This window comes from Notechis scutatus, chromosome 12 (assembly GCF_049901735.1).
Source record: "Notechis scutatus isolate UNSWTSFEM ecotype Mainland chromosome 12, rNotScu1.2, whole genome shotgun sequence".
NCBI classification, from domain to species: Eukaryota; Metazoa; Chordata; class Lepidosauria; order Squamata; family Elapidae; genus Notechis; species Notechis scutatus.
In genome coordinates, this window is record NC_142020.1 from 14509951 (window position 1) to 14526465 (window position 16515).

The 16515-nt window shown below is 46.1% G+C and overlaps 1 protein-coding gene and 1 pseudogene across 7 annotated transcripts in view; both read left to right on the forward strand.

Moving 5' to 3' along the window:
* The window catches only part of CARD11 (caspase recruitment domain family member 11), a 46031-nt gene extending 45094 nt beyond the window's left edge, over nt 1-937 (forward strand). For all 7 annotated transcript variants that reach the window (XM_087942206.1, XM_087942205.1, XM_087942208.1 and 4 more), the window contains one exon: nt 310-937. In XM_087942206.1, coding sequence (XP_087798332.1) covers nt 310-514 — 205 coding nt within the window. In that variant the 3' untranslated portion in view covers nt 515-937. The remainder of the gene's footprint in view (nt 1-309) is intronic.
* A 10340-nt stretch (nt 938-11277) lies between these two features.
* On the forward strand, nt 11278-11377 carry LOC148129661 (small nucleolar RNA U3; annotated as a pseudogene).
* Nucleotides 11378-16515: the final 5138 nt, after the last annotated feature.

Genomic DNA, 16515 nt, shown 5'->3' on the forward strand with positions numbered 1-16515 from the left:
ACATAAATAAATAAATCAAAATAAAATAAATTCCAACAACAACTCTGTTAGGTGGGATAGGAGAGAGAGAGGGATGGAAGGAGGGAGGGAGGAGGAGAGAGGGAGGGAGAGGGAGGGAGGGAGGGAGAGAGAGAGAGAGAGAGGGAGGGAAGGAGGGAGGGAGGGAGAGGGAGGGAGGGGGAGGGAGGAAGGGAAGGAGGGAAAGAGAGAGAGAGGGATTCTGGTTCTGGTTGCTTATGTTTCCATGGGTGTACATCTGGTTAACAGCTGTTTTTTGGGGTGGGGGTGTTTCTTCTTGTGTCCTTGTAGGAAGCTGCTACCAAAACCAGAATTGGAGGAGGAATTACTCAGGACGTGTCGTCACAACGAGAAGGAACTGGAGGGCTTACCTTGCCTTTACGCCTCGTTGGAGACGGATGTGTGGAGCAGTTTGGAAGATCTTCTCCGGATTATCAAGGATAAAGTCTGGGAAGAGCAGCAGAAAACCATCTGGGTTGACGAGGAGCAGTTGTGATCTGGGAACTGGGAATCCCTCCAACAAAGCTGAGAGATAAAAGACTTGGGTGAAGATGGCAGCCTTTGTTCTGTCTTCATGAGACGGTAGCAGGGAGAACGTTGACGGTGAGAGAACGTCCTCAAGAAGGAAGAATGGAAGCGTTGACATGTCCAAAGGGGGCTGAACGATGAAGTTTCCAAAGGATACTTTGGGGCACGGAAGTGGGTTGTTCTCCCAGGAAGTCTGGATCCTAGTGTTCACGCCATCAGCCACTGAAGGTCAGAGACCTTTTGAAGCATAAACATGAAACTAGCAGAATCTGAAAAGGGACGGTGGAAGAGTCACGGGGAAGCATTTTTAATAGTCATCATCCAGAGTCGCTCTGGGAGTGAGATGGGCAGCCTCTACATTGGATAAATAAATAAAATAAAATAAATAGAAGCCGGGGAAGGCCTCAACGTAGCTCATGGTCCATCTCTTGAAGAGATGGATTCAATTGTTCTCAGGTTCCCCCCAATATGTGTGTCTTGGCCCTTGGAGACACTTACCAAGAGGAGAGCTTCTCAACTAAATCATGAATCAAAACTGAAATTTAAATTATTAATCCAGGCTGTGTGAAAACACAAGGCTGTGCTGCCCACATGGCCGCAGGAACACAAGGCTTGTATCACTTGCATGTGAACAACACGAGGTAGTGAGAGGAGGGGGGAAAGGGGGGGGAACTTGCCCCACTCACTCCACACATCTGGCCGGGCCACTGGGCTGCTTCTTTAGAATTAGAATTAGAAGAATGAGAAGAACTTTATTGTCATTGTACAAGTACAACGAAACTGTGGATGCACCCCAGCAACTGTTCGCAATACAATCAAACCAAAGCACTTAAAAATGGAGATAAGAAAAATAGAGTACCCACATCTCCATTTGCAATTTGAGAGTACAATATCTACAAATATACACAAAATATACACCCAACACTGACTGTAACGCTTCGCCGAGTATAATACACAAGAGATGGATTGTACTGTAATATGTTATTTATATTCCGCTTCTTTCTCCTTCTGCTTTTGGCTGCACGCAAGGAAAGCAGCAGAAGTCTTTCTTTCTCTCCCCCAAACCAGAAATGAGTCTTTGGGACCCCGCAAGGCCTCCTGCTCCAAGAGGCTGCGCCGGCAAAGACTCGTTTCTGGCAGAGTTTGGGGGAGAGAAAGAAAGACTTCTGCTGCTTCTGCTGCTTTCCTTGCATGAAGCCAAAAGTCTCTCTCTCTCTCCCTCCCCCAGAGAACGGAGCTGGAGACGGTATGCTGTGATCCAAATAAAGAATGATCGATTGGTGGGACAATGGGGTGGGGAATTTTTCTGCAGACTTTTTGGGGGATTTTCCCAGGGTCTCTGGTCCACGGGATGTAAAATTATGAGTTTAGTGGTCCCTGAGGTCCAAAAGGTTGGCGACCCCTGGACTAGAAGACCTCCAAGGTTCCTTCCAGCCCTAGGATTCTATGATCTAAGCATGTTTGAAGGAAGCGATGGCCTCATTTGGCCCAAACTCTCTCCTTAATCCAGCTCTACGTCCACCAAGTAGCTCTGTCGTTAGCCATCTGGAGCAAGAAAGACCAAACATTCCTGCCAGGCATTTCCGGGTGCCCCTGAGTATCAATGGGGGGGGGCTCGCTTTGGCGAAAATAAATAGAGGTTGCACACTGTGCTGGCAGATTGCGTCCTCTGCCTGCTGTCTCTAAGCGTTTTTCATATCTCCCAGCCCTTTGAAGAACGAAGATTGCCGAGGGCTCTGGAGTTGGCGCTGGCCACAGTCCCCCAATTTTGACACCTTCAATTAAGTGGCAATTTTTTTCCTGGTGCAAACGGCCTTGTCACTCGACATGATTTTTTTTTTTAAAGATGTTGAAAGCACATGAAAATTCTCTCTCTCTCTCACACACACACACACACACACTCCCCCTTCTTTCTTTCTCTTTCTTTCTCCCTCTCTTCTCTCTCTCTCTCTCTTTTTCTCTTTCTGTTTTTGTCTCTTCTTCCCTCCCTCTCCCTCCCATCTCTCTCTTTCTCTTTCTCCCTCCTCTCTCTTCTCTTTCTCTTTCTCCCCTCCCTCTCTCTCTCTTTCTCTCTCTCTGTTTTTGTCTCTTTCTTCTTCCCTCCCTTCCTCTCCCTCCCATCTCTCTCTTTCTCTTTCTCCCTCCCTCTCTCTTCTCTTTTTCTTTCTTCCCCTCCCTCCCTCTCTCTTTCTCTCTCTCTGTTTTTGTCTCTTTTTCTTCCCTCCCTCCCTCTCTCTCTCTCTCCTCCCTCCCATCTCTCTCTTCTCTTTCTCTTTCTTCCCCTCCTTCTCTCTCTCTCTTTCTCTCTCTGTTTTTGTCTCTTTCTTCTTCCCTCCCTTCCTCTCCCTCCCATCTCTCTTTGTCTTTCTTCCTCCCTCTCTCTCTCTTTCTCTTTCTTCCCCTCCCTCTCTCTCTCTTTGTCTCTCTCTGTTTTTGTCTCTTTCTTCTTCGCTCCATTTCTCTCTTTCTCTCTTTGTCTTTCTACCTCCCTCTCTCTTCTCTCTCTCTTTCTCTTTCTCCCCCTTCCTCTCTCTATCTTTCTCTCTGTGTGTGTTTTTGTCTTTCTCCTTCCCTCCTTCTCCCTCCCATCTCTGTCTTTCTCTCTTTTTCTCTCTCTCTCTCTCTTTCTCCCTCCCTCCCTCCTCCTCTCTCTCTCCTTTTCTCTCTCTCTCGCTTTGTCTCTCCCTCTCTCTCTCTCTCTTTTTCCATGCCTCCATGAGCATCCATCAAATATGGCGTGTGCTCTAATATCTACTCACTGCATTGATTGCAACAGGCAGCAAAGGGAGGGGACATTTTTTTCTGAGCAGTTCAATCCATAGAGGATGGCGAGGGAGGCTTGTTCTGGATAAAACTGAGCCCAGGCTCATGAAAAAGACAACCAGATCAGGATTTTGGAAGGAAAACCTGGCCTGAAATGTAATAGATCACACAGTGAATGTGGGGTTGGGATTTTAGGATGGGCTGGGCTGCTTCTGAGAATTAAAACAACAACAAGAAGCAAATGAGATGGCACTTCCCTTCCCCAGTTGTGTTTGACTCTGATATTCAAATGTTTTGCAGCAGAAAAAAAAAAGCACCGAAAGGATTTTGGTGCCTGTAAAACAGGGGTGGGATTCAAATTTTTAACAACCGGTTCTGTGAGCGTGGCTAAGTTGGTGGGTGCGGCTTGATGGTCATGTTACTGGCTGGGTGTGGCCAACTCAACATCACTCACATCGAGGCACGCATCTCCTCGTCTGGCCTCTCGTGACTGTGGGGATGCTGCAACAGTCGTAAGTGTGAAAAATGGTCATAAGTCACTTTTTTCAGTGCCATTGTAACTTTGAATGGTCACTCCACACTAGCAAAGGAGGGGGAAAAACTCCATTGACGTTCCAGAGACAGGAAGTCTAGTCCTGCCAAGAACGTAATAAGGGTTAACGGAGAGGCAGTTTCTGTAAGCAACACCAGAATGTTTCCTTCTGGCCTTCCTTACAGGATTAGCCCAGTAATTTCTTCTAACAACCAGTTCTCAGAACTGCTCAGAATATTAACAACCAGTTCTAGCGAATAGGTGTGAACCGGTAAAATCCCACCCCTGCTGTAAAGGATTTTCAATGATTTCATAGTGTTTGGTTTTCTTTTTCAGCCAAGGTACGCAAATCTACCTTGTCCATCAGTTTCATTCCTCCACCTCTGCTACAACATCCAGCTTGCTGTAGTAGGGAAGACAGCATGGAAGGCTTTGGGAGTGGGGGGGAGAGAAAGAGACAGCAGGGTTCTGTGCCCCCCCCCCTCTGGGGATTTAAAATGGAGATTAACCCCACGGATCCTAAATGCCCCAGTAGTCTTCTTAGCTATTTCTCTGGTCAGGTTCTGCTGGGTGTTGACTAGGACTTTAAGCTGCTGGAATATGTTACAAGAAGCACTGAGCAGAATAAATTCAGGGAGCCTGGCCAAAATTATTAGGAAAAAAAAGAAGAAGAAGGCAGGGAAGCATCACAAACTTTATTGTGTGGTATGAAAGCTTCAGAAAAGGCAAATAGGAAGAAAGATAGGAAGGGAGGAAGGAAGGAAGGAAGGAAGGAAGGAAGGAAGGAAGGAAGGAAGGAAGGAAGGAGGGAGGGAGGGAGGGAGGGAGGGAGGGAGGGAGGGAGGGAGGGAGGGAGGGAGGGAGGGAGGAGGAAGGAAGGAAGGAAGGAAGGAAGGAAGGAAGGAAGGAAGGAAGGAAGGAAGGAAGGAAGATATATGGGTCCCTTGGAAGCATCCGTTCCAGAGGTTCTCCTGCACCCAGTCTGATTTCCCCAGACCATTGTCAACAAACCATAATCAAAACTAAATTAAACTGTTGGTTGATTTTCTTAAAAATCAACAAACAGGATATCTGGGGACTGGTATCGTCCTTCGTGTTAAACTAAGGTTTGCTGGAAGCAACAAGACAAAACAATAGTAATAATAGTAATAATAATAGAACGACTATGGCAAAGGCAAGCAAAGGTAGTACCAATAGTAATAGGTGCCTTGGGAGCAGTCCCAAAACAACTGGAGCACCACTTGAACACCATCAGTGGCATTGACAAATTCACCATCAGTCAATTGCAGAAGGCAGCTTTACTTGAAACAGCTTCCATCCTGCGGAGATCTCTGTAACACCATCAAACACTCAGATTTGCCTATCCCAGGTCTCTTGGGGAAGGACTCGATAGGTAGACAAAAATGCCAAACCCAGTCTGAACATCTGTCTGACTGTGCAATCAATAACAATAACAAGAACAAGAACAAGAACAACAAGAACAAGAACAACAAGAACAACAAGAACAACAAGAACAATAACAATAACAATAAAAACAACAACATATGTAACAACAACAACGACAATGACAACGACAATGACAACAACAACAATAATAATAACAAGAACAACAAGAACAAGAACAATATTTTTGGCACTGACAAAATCACCATTGGTCAGCTGCAGAAGGCCACCTTACTGGGATCTGCTCGCATAATCTGCCAATACCTCACGCAGTCCTAAACACTTGGGAAGTGTTTGACTAGTGTTTTGTGATATGAAACCCAGCATAGTTATCTCGTTTGCTGTGTACACTGCTGTTTTTTGTGTATAAAAAAAATACAAGATAATTAATAATAAGAGCACCAACGTCCCTGTCCTAATGTCCCCTTTTATTTGTACCCCTTTCATGTCCTCATAATCATGTTCCTAATTATATCTGTTATCTAAAACATGCTTGACAAAATTAATAAATAAATAAACAAAATAATAAAACAAAAACCAAAGGAAAGATGGTGTAGCTTGAGGTGATCAGAGGCGTGGACTTACCTGTACCTCCTTCTGTTCGCACACCCGGATGGACACCTGTCAGGAATGTCATTTCTGGGGAAGTATGGTCAGTTTTTTTTTTCTCTCTGAGATCACGTGATTTCTTGAGTTTAGTTCGCCCCGATGCACATTCACACCTAATTGTCTTTTAAAAAACAAGTAGCTTCGTTAGTGTGTGAGGTTGGCTGTGGGTTCTACCATGCATGAGCCCCCCTAAGACCCTAGAAAGAGTGCAGAGAAGACCAACCCAGAAGATAAAAGTCTGGAGAACTCATCCTTTGAAGAACGGCTAGAGGAACAATGAGAAGGTTGAGGAGGTATCTTAGCAGTCTTCCAATATTTGAAGGACTATCACAGGAAAGAGGGGGTCGATTTCCTTTCCATAGGACCTGAGGGCAGGATGGAAACCTATCAGAAGGAGATCCAGGCTGGAAATAGGGAGGAATTTCCTGGCAGAGACAACAATTAATCGATGGGATAGCTTGCCTCATGGAGTTGTGGATGCCCCATCGTTGGAGATTTTGAAGAAAAGATTGGACAACCATTTGTCTCAGATGGTATAATGACTCTCCTGCCTTGGGCCTCTCAGGTCGCCTTCCGCTCTATGATTCTATGGCTCTAATCCAGCTCTTCAGGAAAGCAACATCTCAGTTCATGGAAGAAAGGATGGAAGCCTCTAAAATGGATTGAGGGTCAGCGATCAGGACCCCACCATTTGACTGAGTCCAGGGGTAAGTTACGGAGTTGACGGCCTCAAAGGTAGCTTTTAATAGCCTTGGTCTAAGCCATGAGTTTAGTCAATCAGCTGTTAAAATCAAAACATTTAAAACCTAATCAAGGCCGCTAAATCCTTTAATTGGACGGCAATCCTCAGAGAAAACACTCAACAGCGCCTATGTCAGCAATGTTTCAAAGCAATGTTCGGAGTCTTTAACTCTTTCGTATTTCCACAGAAGCAGCTGAAGATCTCCCTGCATTGGCTGAGCACTGTGTTCCTTTATGGAAGCCATGGTCAAATGGAAGACCACCAGAAACAGAGGACATCCTCCTTCAGACTTCAAGGGAGAGATTGTGGATTTTCAACTCAGGGGTGTGTGGACCTCTGGCTGCTCAACAAAGGGTAAGTTGTGGCTCTGTAATGTCCTCCACTCAAAAGCTTCTCCAAACCCCTTAGCTTGAGAAGTTTAGCCCATCTCTCCTTGATATTCAGCCGTTTCTGACCAGTTCTGGAGAACCAGTGGCAGAAATTTTGAGTAGTTCGGAGAACCGGCAAATCCCACCTCTGACTGGCCCCACCAACCCCATCTCTTCTCCGCCTCCCACTGAGTCCCAGCTGATCGGCTGGGTCTTCTTTGGTTGCCCTGCACAGAAGAATGGAGCTGGAAAGCAGGTTAGTGGGTTGGGGAGGGAATAGGGAGTTTGCAGTAACCTTCCCCTGCCACGCCCACAAAACCAGTAGTAAAAAAAACTTGAATCCCACCACTGCTTGATAACCACGTCAGAAGTGGACATATATGTGTCTGGAGCAATCCTGGCAGATTGAGTATTTCTGAACCTTGTTCCATGGGGAATTCTGGGTGTTGAAATCCACACCACGGTTGAGAGACACAGGTCTGGAGAAGAAGAGAAATGACCCACTGGTTTAAGAAAGTGACCCACCCACCGCTGAAACTGCATTTCTAAAGGAAGATCTCACCCACATGAAAGGTCTAGCTGCCATTCCTGCTAGCAAGTATTCTTAGATTTAGCATCTCCAGAAGACCCCTTTAGAGAGGATTGAAACCTCACAGAGTTTCAGTCCACAGCCACTCAATGACCCAATGGAGTGTTTGAAATTCTCCCTTGGGGAAGAGGTTGGCCATCCAATTGCCAATGGGCAGAGGTGGTATTCAGCGGTTCTGACCAGTTCTGGAGAACTGGTAGCGGAAATTTTGAGTCATTCAGAGAACTGGCAAATACCAACTCTGACTATCCTTCCCCTGCCATGCCCATCAAGCCACGCCCAAAGAACCGGTAGTAAAAAATTTGAATCCCAACACTGCCAATGGGAACAGAAGTCTCATCTTTTCGTGCACAAGTTTCTTTTTGAAATACACAACTTGTAGGAGAAGGAGGAGAAGTCAAAAGGCCCCCCCCCAAGCCGCCCAAAGTGAAAAGACCCCCAATGGAACGCTCTTTTTTTTTTGTTATATAAATTTTGTGGGGGGGGGGGGGGAAGAAAAAAATTTGAACCGCTTGTGGGGGGGGGGGGGGGTGGGGGAATCAGCCTAGAATCCCTACAGAGTCACCAGCAAACCAAGTCCAACCTCCCTTGAGTTCCATTTCCCCTTATCCAACACCAAGCAGAGGCTGACCCTTAGGTGAGCAGATTCCTGTACATCGGACTGGTGATAGCAATAAATCACTTTAATTGGACCTTCATGCGGACCTAATCTTTCACACCTGACAAACCCGTGGTGTGAATGAAAGAACATTAGATGCTGGTCAGCATTAAGTAGGGGCTGCAATTTCAGCTCCTACAATATATATTTTTTGACCCCAGGGTTCACAGGAATGTCAAGAGGTCAGCCACCGCCATTCCTTCAAAATCCTGTCCACTTTTTGCAGGCATCAGGACCTATGTTTAAAAGGGGGATTCGATTCCATAGTCGTGGTCAACATCTTACATTTTTTTAATCCCTGCCCCCGGCCACCCACAAATCCCCTTCAGTGTTGCCAATCACACAAACACAGCGATTCTGAAGTAAGCTGGAACAATTGCAGGTTGAGGTTAGGATTAGGGCAGGCAGACGAACCCGTCGGTGGCTCCAGGCGTTGTTCATGTTATTATTTTTAATTTACAAGGATGTTAACCTTTCCTGCAAAAAAGATGTTTATTCCCCAACAATATATTATGCGGTGTGTCAGCAAAAGCCAACGCGAATCCTTTTTTTGTCCCCTCCACTCATTTTTATTATTATTATTTTGCAGTTCTTAAGGCACTACTGTGGCTTCCATGAGTGGCTTACGCAAACCTGCATGGGTTCAAGAAGATCTCTATATCAAGATTGGGTGCTGACGTGCCTCTGGAAGCAAGGGGCTTTATTTAATCCGGAGTTGCTCAGTGCCAGATGGAGAGAGAAGGCAGATTGGGAAGCCATTGGACCTCTGGTAAAAGCAACAGGGTAGTGAAGCCATGAAGATCCTTGTCATGCCCCTGTCGGAATCTGACTTGGAGGAGGAAGCCAAGCAGCTGACAGGGAGTGGGAGTGTGGCTCCGTTGGCTGTGGAGGAGAAGGGCAAAGTCTGGCTGGGCAGAGCAGGGGAGAGGTAGAACAAGGAGAGGTAGAACAAGGGATTGGGAATTCAGAGGAAGACCCAGGCCCACCCCCTCTTCATCCTAGGGCATGCAGGGAGGAACGGAGAAGAGAGCAACGTGGGTTGCTTGGCTTACAGGGGAGGAAAGGGCCCTGATTCCCTTCATTAGCTGCAGCTGGGAACACAGTATATATAAAAAAAAAGGCAAACTGCATGCAGGAAACTGCTGGTAGCAAACATGACTTTATCTTGTATCATGATGGCTTATCTGTGTTCCTGGCATCTTCCCAACTGTGTGACTTTTGCTGTGCTTTCAAGTTTGGTTCAGTTTGTTTGTTTGTTTGGACTTTAAGTTACAGTTTCTGTGTACCTTGTTTAGGACTGAATTTTCTTCAGTCAAAGGCTGTTCCTTGGAGAGTTTTTCTCCAGCCGAAGGTAACCTGGACATTGGAGGCAAAGTTGGAGATAATAAAGGGACTCTTATGGCTTATCTGACTGTGTTGCCTTTGTGCCACGCCCTGGGTCCTCACAATCTTCAAATGCCATGAGACCAATCAACCCATGGAACAGAAGTTGCCTTCAGAAGATGTGGGGAACTTCATCCCTGGAGGCTTTCAAGAAGAGACTGGACTGCCATCTGTCAGAAACGGTGCAGGGTTTTCTGCTTGGGCAGTGGGGTTGGGCTAGATGATCTACCAGCAGTGGTGGGTTTCAGCCAGTTTGCACCAGTTCAGGAGAACCAGTTGTTAACTTTCTGAGCCGTTTAGTGAACTGGTAGTTGGAAGAACTGCCTACAAGGTCCTGTCCGACTCTGTTAATCTCTCTAAAAAAAAAAAAATGCCCGCAGCCCACATGGCGTCCTTTAAAAAGCAGCCCATGTCATTCCACCCCACCCCAGCCCTCGGAATGCATGGCTCGTGATCCGACGGTCCGTCATTAATCAAAGCCCCAACGATGAGACGGCCGGCAAAAATACGGCGCTAGCCGGTGCTTCATTTATCGTCATTGATTTTCCTATTGCTGCTTATTACCCGTATTTGCTTCGTAAGCCTCCCAAAATAAACTCCACGGCCTGGCAGGACACGTTGGGAAAGGCCTCTGCTAAACCGCCTGCATGCCAGCCTCTCTCCCCAAGGAGAAGGCCAGCCAAATGGAGGTCGTGATCTTTGCAACAGGGAGGAAAATTTCACACTCGGTGCAGAAGAGGCTGTTGTTCCGCAAAAGCTACGTGCAAGCCCAGGGCTATGGGTGCACAACAAAGCAGATTCCCCTTTCTCTCTGGCACACGGGCACACCCGCGCCCCATGTTTCTACTCCTTAATATTCTGAGGATGCTTTTCAGGGCTATCCTAGGAGACCGCTCCTCTAGGTTGCAACCAGAGCCAATTGCACAAATTGGAGGACAATTATAAAAGTAATTGACCATTTTTCATTGGGGCCATTTAACCAGGCAGCAAAGTCTAGCTTTTCTTGGTGTAAGGGATTTTAATGTTTGTGTGTAGATTATGTGTCTTGGCTCAAGCGCTGGATAACCAATAGAGCTGTCACTCAGCAAATGAAAGATTAGTCAATTATTGGTCTGAGTCTTAGTCAATCAATTTAATTTTTTTTTTCCAATTATATATGCCTGCATTTGCAGGAACTCAATCCACAATTATTATTTTTTTCCAAGGAACGAGATGGTGCCACTTTCTCTCCTCATTCCAGGAATCAAAATCCGACTGGAAGAAGGGATGGATTTTAATTCAGGAGGGGTGAAGACGGCATCGCCAAACCCCTCCCCGAAAATCCTGCATGTAAGCGTTCGGTGCGGTGGTTGCACAAGGAAGCTGGGTTTGTTTAACGACTGTGTGATGTGCTGAATCGCCTCCTGATTCACCCAACAACGGTGGCTCGCTTAATAAATGCTGTAAAAATTGTCATAACATGAGGTGCGACTCAACTTACAACAGAAATTGTGGCCATAAGTCAAGGACTACCTATAGAACTGCATCGTTAAGGTCACATTTGAAGTACCGCAATCAGCTCTGGACATCACAATACTAAAAAAAAAATGCTTTCATGGGGTTGGACTAGAAGACCTCCAAGGTCCCTTCCAACCCCATCATTCTACGACTATACTTTCAGGGATCATTTCTACAGTGTCCAACTAGAGAAATACACTCAAACACTGGAGGCTTTCAAGAAGAGATTGGACTGCCATCTGTCAGAAATGGTGTAGACTAGAGTCTCCCGCTTGGGCAGGAGGGGGTTGGACTAGATGACCTACAAGGTCCCTTCCAACTGTGTTAATCTAAAGTAATTGTTTGATTTCCTTGGGGTTTTTTGCTCTTGAATTTCCCTTTGTTAAAGCAACGGAAACCATTATTTTTTTTAAAAAAAAAAGTCCTGATGAACCTCTTTCTGATTTGCCCCTTTTGCAGGATGGTTCTTTACTTTATTTTGGTTTTTTTCCCCACGAAAATACGGTCATTCTCCTCTGCAGGGAATTCCCCTTTTTTTTCCCCCCCAAGGGCCATATTTTAACTTTCCAAAAATGGAAATTCAACCCTGCTCCTCCGACCTGCTAGCGTGCTCGACCTCTCCCTCCGAAACCAATCCGGAGTCACTTCAGATTCCTTTGGAGGAAGCCTTCAGGGAGAAGAAGAAGGAAAGGAACATTGAAATAATTCTCCCTCAGCCTGTACATCGTCTTTTCAACCTGCCACCGGCAGAAGAGTGGCGGGCACAGGGTCTCTGAGTTAGAGGACAGCTGGGAAAACGCCGAAGAGGTAGGAATATCAATAGCTATTAACTAAGGTGCTCTGGGAACGCAGCCTCATAATGAGTATTTGGCAGCTCGCTGTATGTCAATAACGGGGAGCAAGCTATTAAGTGACTCCAGCTGGAACTAAGTACCAAGAGGCTGTTGCGTAAACCATGGGGGCAAAGCTTCCCCTTCAGATTGTGCCTCTTTATTGGTGTCCCCCAAAAGTCACCAAGGGCTAAGAGAACGAAGATGCGGGAGGGAGAGAACAGGCCAGCCGGGGTTCAGCAGGAGCCAGAGGGTAACTGGGGGTCTTCTTTGGGGATGGTTCTGGAGGACAACCCCGGGCTGGGAGGGAAACATGGAGGGGGGGTCCTTCCTGCTGATTGCAGAGTCAGCCTGGCGGCTGATGGGGCAGCAGACCCCCAAAGGGTGTCTTCGTGTGTCCCCCTTGGTCCCACACCCAATGATCGATGGGGTTGGATGCCAAGTTGGAAAGCTTGGTGAGAACTCTATTCAAGGTTATGGACCACAGCCTTCAAATATCTTTCCATTCAAGCAGAAGAGAGCTGGAAGGGACTTTGAAGGTCTTCTAGTCCAACCCCCCCCCCCACCCCCCCCGTTCAAGCAGGGAGAGACCCTATACCATTTCAGACAAGTGACGGTCTAGATTCTTCTTAAAAACCTCCAGTGACCCACCACTTCTGGTTCCACTCTTTAATTGTCCTCACCGTTAAGAAGCGTCTCCTCCGTTCCAAGTTGCTTCTCTCCTTGATGATTTTCCATCCTTTGTTTCTTGTCTTGCTTTCTGGTGCTTCTGGAATATAAGGTGACCCCTTCCTCTTCTTTGGGGCAGCCCCTCCAATACTGGAAGACTGCTACCATGTTTCCCACCCACCCTCAGACAGTCCCCTCTTTTCTCTAGACTAACCAAACATTCATTAATCCACCCTTCATTTCTTATTGTTATTCTTGTTATTAGGACCAGTCGTTGACTCCAGTTAATTTAGAAGACCAAAAGACCATTTTTTAAAAATTATTTTTTATTCCTCCTCCCTCTTTATTCCAGTTTCTTTTCTCTAAAGTACATTTTGAGCCACAGGATGGGGGGAAAAAAAGGGTGAGAAATGATGGTTGTTTTGAAGAATCCTGGCTCCCTCTACTGTGAAAAGTGTGTTAAATCCACATCTCTGCAGGTTGCAAAAACAGGATAGGTCTAGACTCTAGCCAAAGGGATATTATTCTTTATTATGACTACAAGTAGTCCTTGACTTACAACAGTTCATTTAGCGACCGTTCAAAGTTACGACGACCCTGAAAAAAAGTGACATGGCCATTTTCACACTTACAACCGTTGCGGTATCAAAATTCAGAAGCTGTTGTGGGTTTGCTGGCAGCAGGTGTGGACGGCTGAGGCCTCGGAGAGCGAGAACTCCAACAAGGGCCCTGCGTGTGATGCAGGGATGGGGCCAGGACCATCAGGGAGTGGAGTGCTGCCTTCGGAGGTTGTGGAGGCTGGCAGCAGTGATGAAGAGGCCCCCGAGGAGCCTGTGCCCAGTGTGCGTGTGCGCAGGGCTGCTCGAAGGAAAGAGCAGCCGCAGCAGCAGGGGTGACTCGGGAGTAAGGCTGCAAGGTAATGGCCCCTCCCTGAGGAGATAAAAGCCAGCTGAGAAACTGGAGCTCTTTGCAGGAAGCAAAGAAATTTTTGCACTCAAGCCTTGTGGATGTTCGGAGTCTCTTGGTTGGTGTTTGGAGACTCTTTGTGTTTGAACTATTTCTTGGCAACTTTATCTAGTGTCCTTGGCAGCCTTGCACAACCTTGGCAAGGCTCGTTCTTATCAGAGATAATTAATTTGAAACAGCCTTTTAACCGAGAAGGAACGGAATTTGTAAAGAATCACCAAAAGGTTTTGCTGTCACCTCCATTTCGTGTTTGTTTCCTTGGAACAAGGTTCGGGTCAGAACAGACACGTGGCGACGGGTTAAGAACCGTCGATCCTGGCCAGTTAATGTTCTAACTGTGTTCCTTTCTCGTGCCCTGGCTGTTCTGCAGGAGGCCCCTTCTTTTAAAAACACCAGTGGGGAAAAACCCTGCACTAAACTGAAAAATACGTTCAGTGTCTCTCCAGAATTAGGTTTTATATTCTGTAAGAGGGACGCGGTGGCACAGTGGCTAAGACGCTGAGCTTGTTGATCAGAAAGGTGGGCAGTTCGGCGGTTCGAATCCCTAGCACCACGTCACGGAGTGAGCTCCCGTTCCTTGTCCCAGCTTCTGCCAACCTTTATTTCCTAAATAAAATAATCAATCAATTACTAAACCCCCACACACTCCAAAGTAGTGAAGACTGTGCATTAAGAAAACCCAGCCGCCGCCTCCAAATCAAACCCTAACGGTGGTGGAGCAGGAATTATGGCACGGGTAAATATTCATTGACAAAAGAGCGCTGGCACTCTTATTTTAGTCTTCATAATAGATCTGCCCTTAGAGGAAGAAAAGACGGAGGCGGGCAGGCAAATGAGAATAAAATACGACTGTCTTGATACAAACAAAAAATAGAAATAGGCTGACTCGGTTCTAGAGGGAGCAGGCAAGCTTTACGCAAAGTTGAACAACAACATACACACCAATTAGTTGAATTTAGGCTGGGAAATTACATAAGGAGTATATCGATGTTTTAATTGAATCGGCGGGGCCAGGGCAAATTCATTTTGTCAAGGGGGACGGAGAGTTGCGAGAAAAACAAAAACCTACAACTTTAAACTGCTGATGCCAGCATTCCCCAATCTGTCGCTTTCCAGATAAGGCAGAAAACCGCTTTCCCCAAATTTCCAAGCCGTTGAACATGGAGTAAATAAATCCGAGCCGTGCCAGGCTGGGGACTAACTGACTACATCTCGAGCGTAATTCCTGGGGGTCTCACCTGAGAGGTAAGCGTGTTAAAATCTCCTTGGTCCTTTTGGGAAAATTAACAGCCCATTTTGGTCTGGGGAAATCCGTGTAAACGAAATGTGCTTAAATTTGATTAGGTAATCCCTCCTAATCTTTTAAACACAGATTAGAAAAGCCGGTTTAACGGGCCCACAAAGCTGCCTTAAGATCTTCTGCCTAGACTGCTCGGTATAGTTATCTGCGGACGGATGGTAGGGGGGAATTGTAGATCAGTTTTATTGACCAAGAGAGGGACGTGTAGTAAGCAACAACAAGGGTCAGTTACGAGCTGGAGCCACACTTCCAATCCCTGTTGGCTGTTCCTCCTCTCCCTCAGAGTCAGTCTCCACCAGGGGCAGGACAGAGAGCATTGTTCAAATAACCCAGGCTTTAGTTACAGGCTTGTACAAGGAATTCTTCTTGTTAAATGAGTTGCACCTGAGTTTACGGCCTTTTTGCCACGGTTGTTAAGTGAATCAGGTGGCCGTTAAGTGAATCTGGTCTCTCTCCTTGTCAGAAGCCAGCTGGGAAGGTCACAAAAAGGGGACCCCAGGACAATGCAACCATCTTAAGTACATGCCAGTTGCCAAGTGCCCGAAATTTGATCACCTGACCGTGGGAACGGTCGTAAGTGTGAAAAACAGTCATAAGGCACTTTTTTTAACACAGCTGCTGTTAACTCTGCACGGTTGCTAAGCAAATGGTTGGAAATCCAGGACTACCTGTAATGCCATACGCTCATTTTGATTTAAGATGAGGATGGTTTAGGGTTTCCTGCTTGGGCGGCGGGGTTGGACTAGATGACCTACAAGGTCCCTTCCAACTCTCTTAATCTGTATCTGTATCTTTACTGGCTGCTTTTAAATGCTAGCAGGAAAATAAGCAGGGGAAAAAACCAGCACCCTAATGGCCCATAATCAATCAGAAAAGTGAGATAAACCATTAATGTTAAATGCCTTTAATCATACGGGCCCCTTATTTCTGTTAGCCCTTTAAATGTTTCAATTAGTAAAACCTAAGAGTTTGTTCTTTTTTAATTTAATTTTCTTCTTGTCCCAAAAAAAAGGGACAACAGGATGCCTTTTTTTAATATATATTCCCTGCAGTCATTTCCCAAACCGCTGCAGTTCCATATCGCCTGATGTGATTTATCCTCTCTCTCTTTTTTTAATCCTCCCCCTTTCCAGCCTGGCTATGAAATAACATGAAATGTGATCTGTCATACGGCTAAGCATATTTTGAGCCATCTTTTTCTTATTATATTAATATTGATCAGAGGTCTTCTCCTTCTGCCTTTTGAAAAATGCACACTTCAAAAAGAAGAAAGGGAAGACGGAGGTTTGATTGGCTCGGCTATAATAAGAACACAATGATCCAAAACGTATTAACTTCGCAAAACATACTTTTCTTTCCTTCAAATCTTCCCTTCTGCGAAGAGAACAAAACAGGGGACGGCTCAGTGGCCACCAAAGTTGGCCTGTCTTTAGAAGGGCCCCATTCAGAGCCATGCTGGTTAAGAATCATGTTAGGTTTGTCTGGCTCCTTGTGGATAGCATTAAGCAAAATGCACTAGGATGAAGTGCAGTATGGTTAGCGATGGAAACTGGAGCTGTTTTCCCCTTTGTGCGATCTTCCCACTAACTCTTCCTGACGGCCTCAGTTTTGGATTGCAAA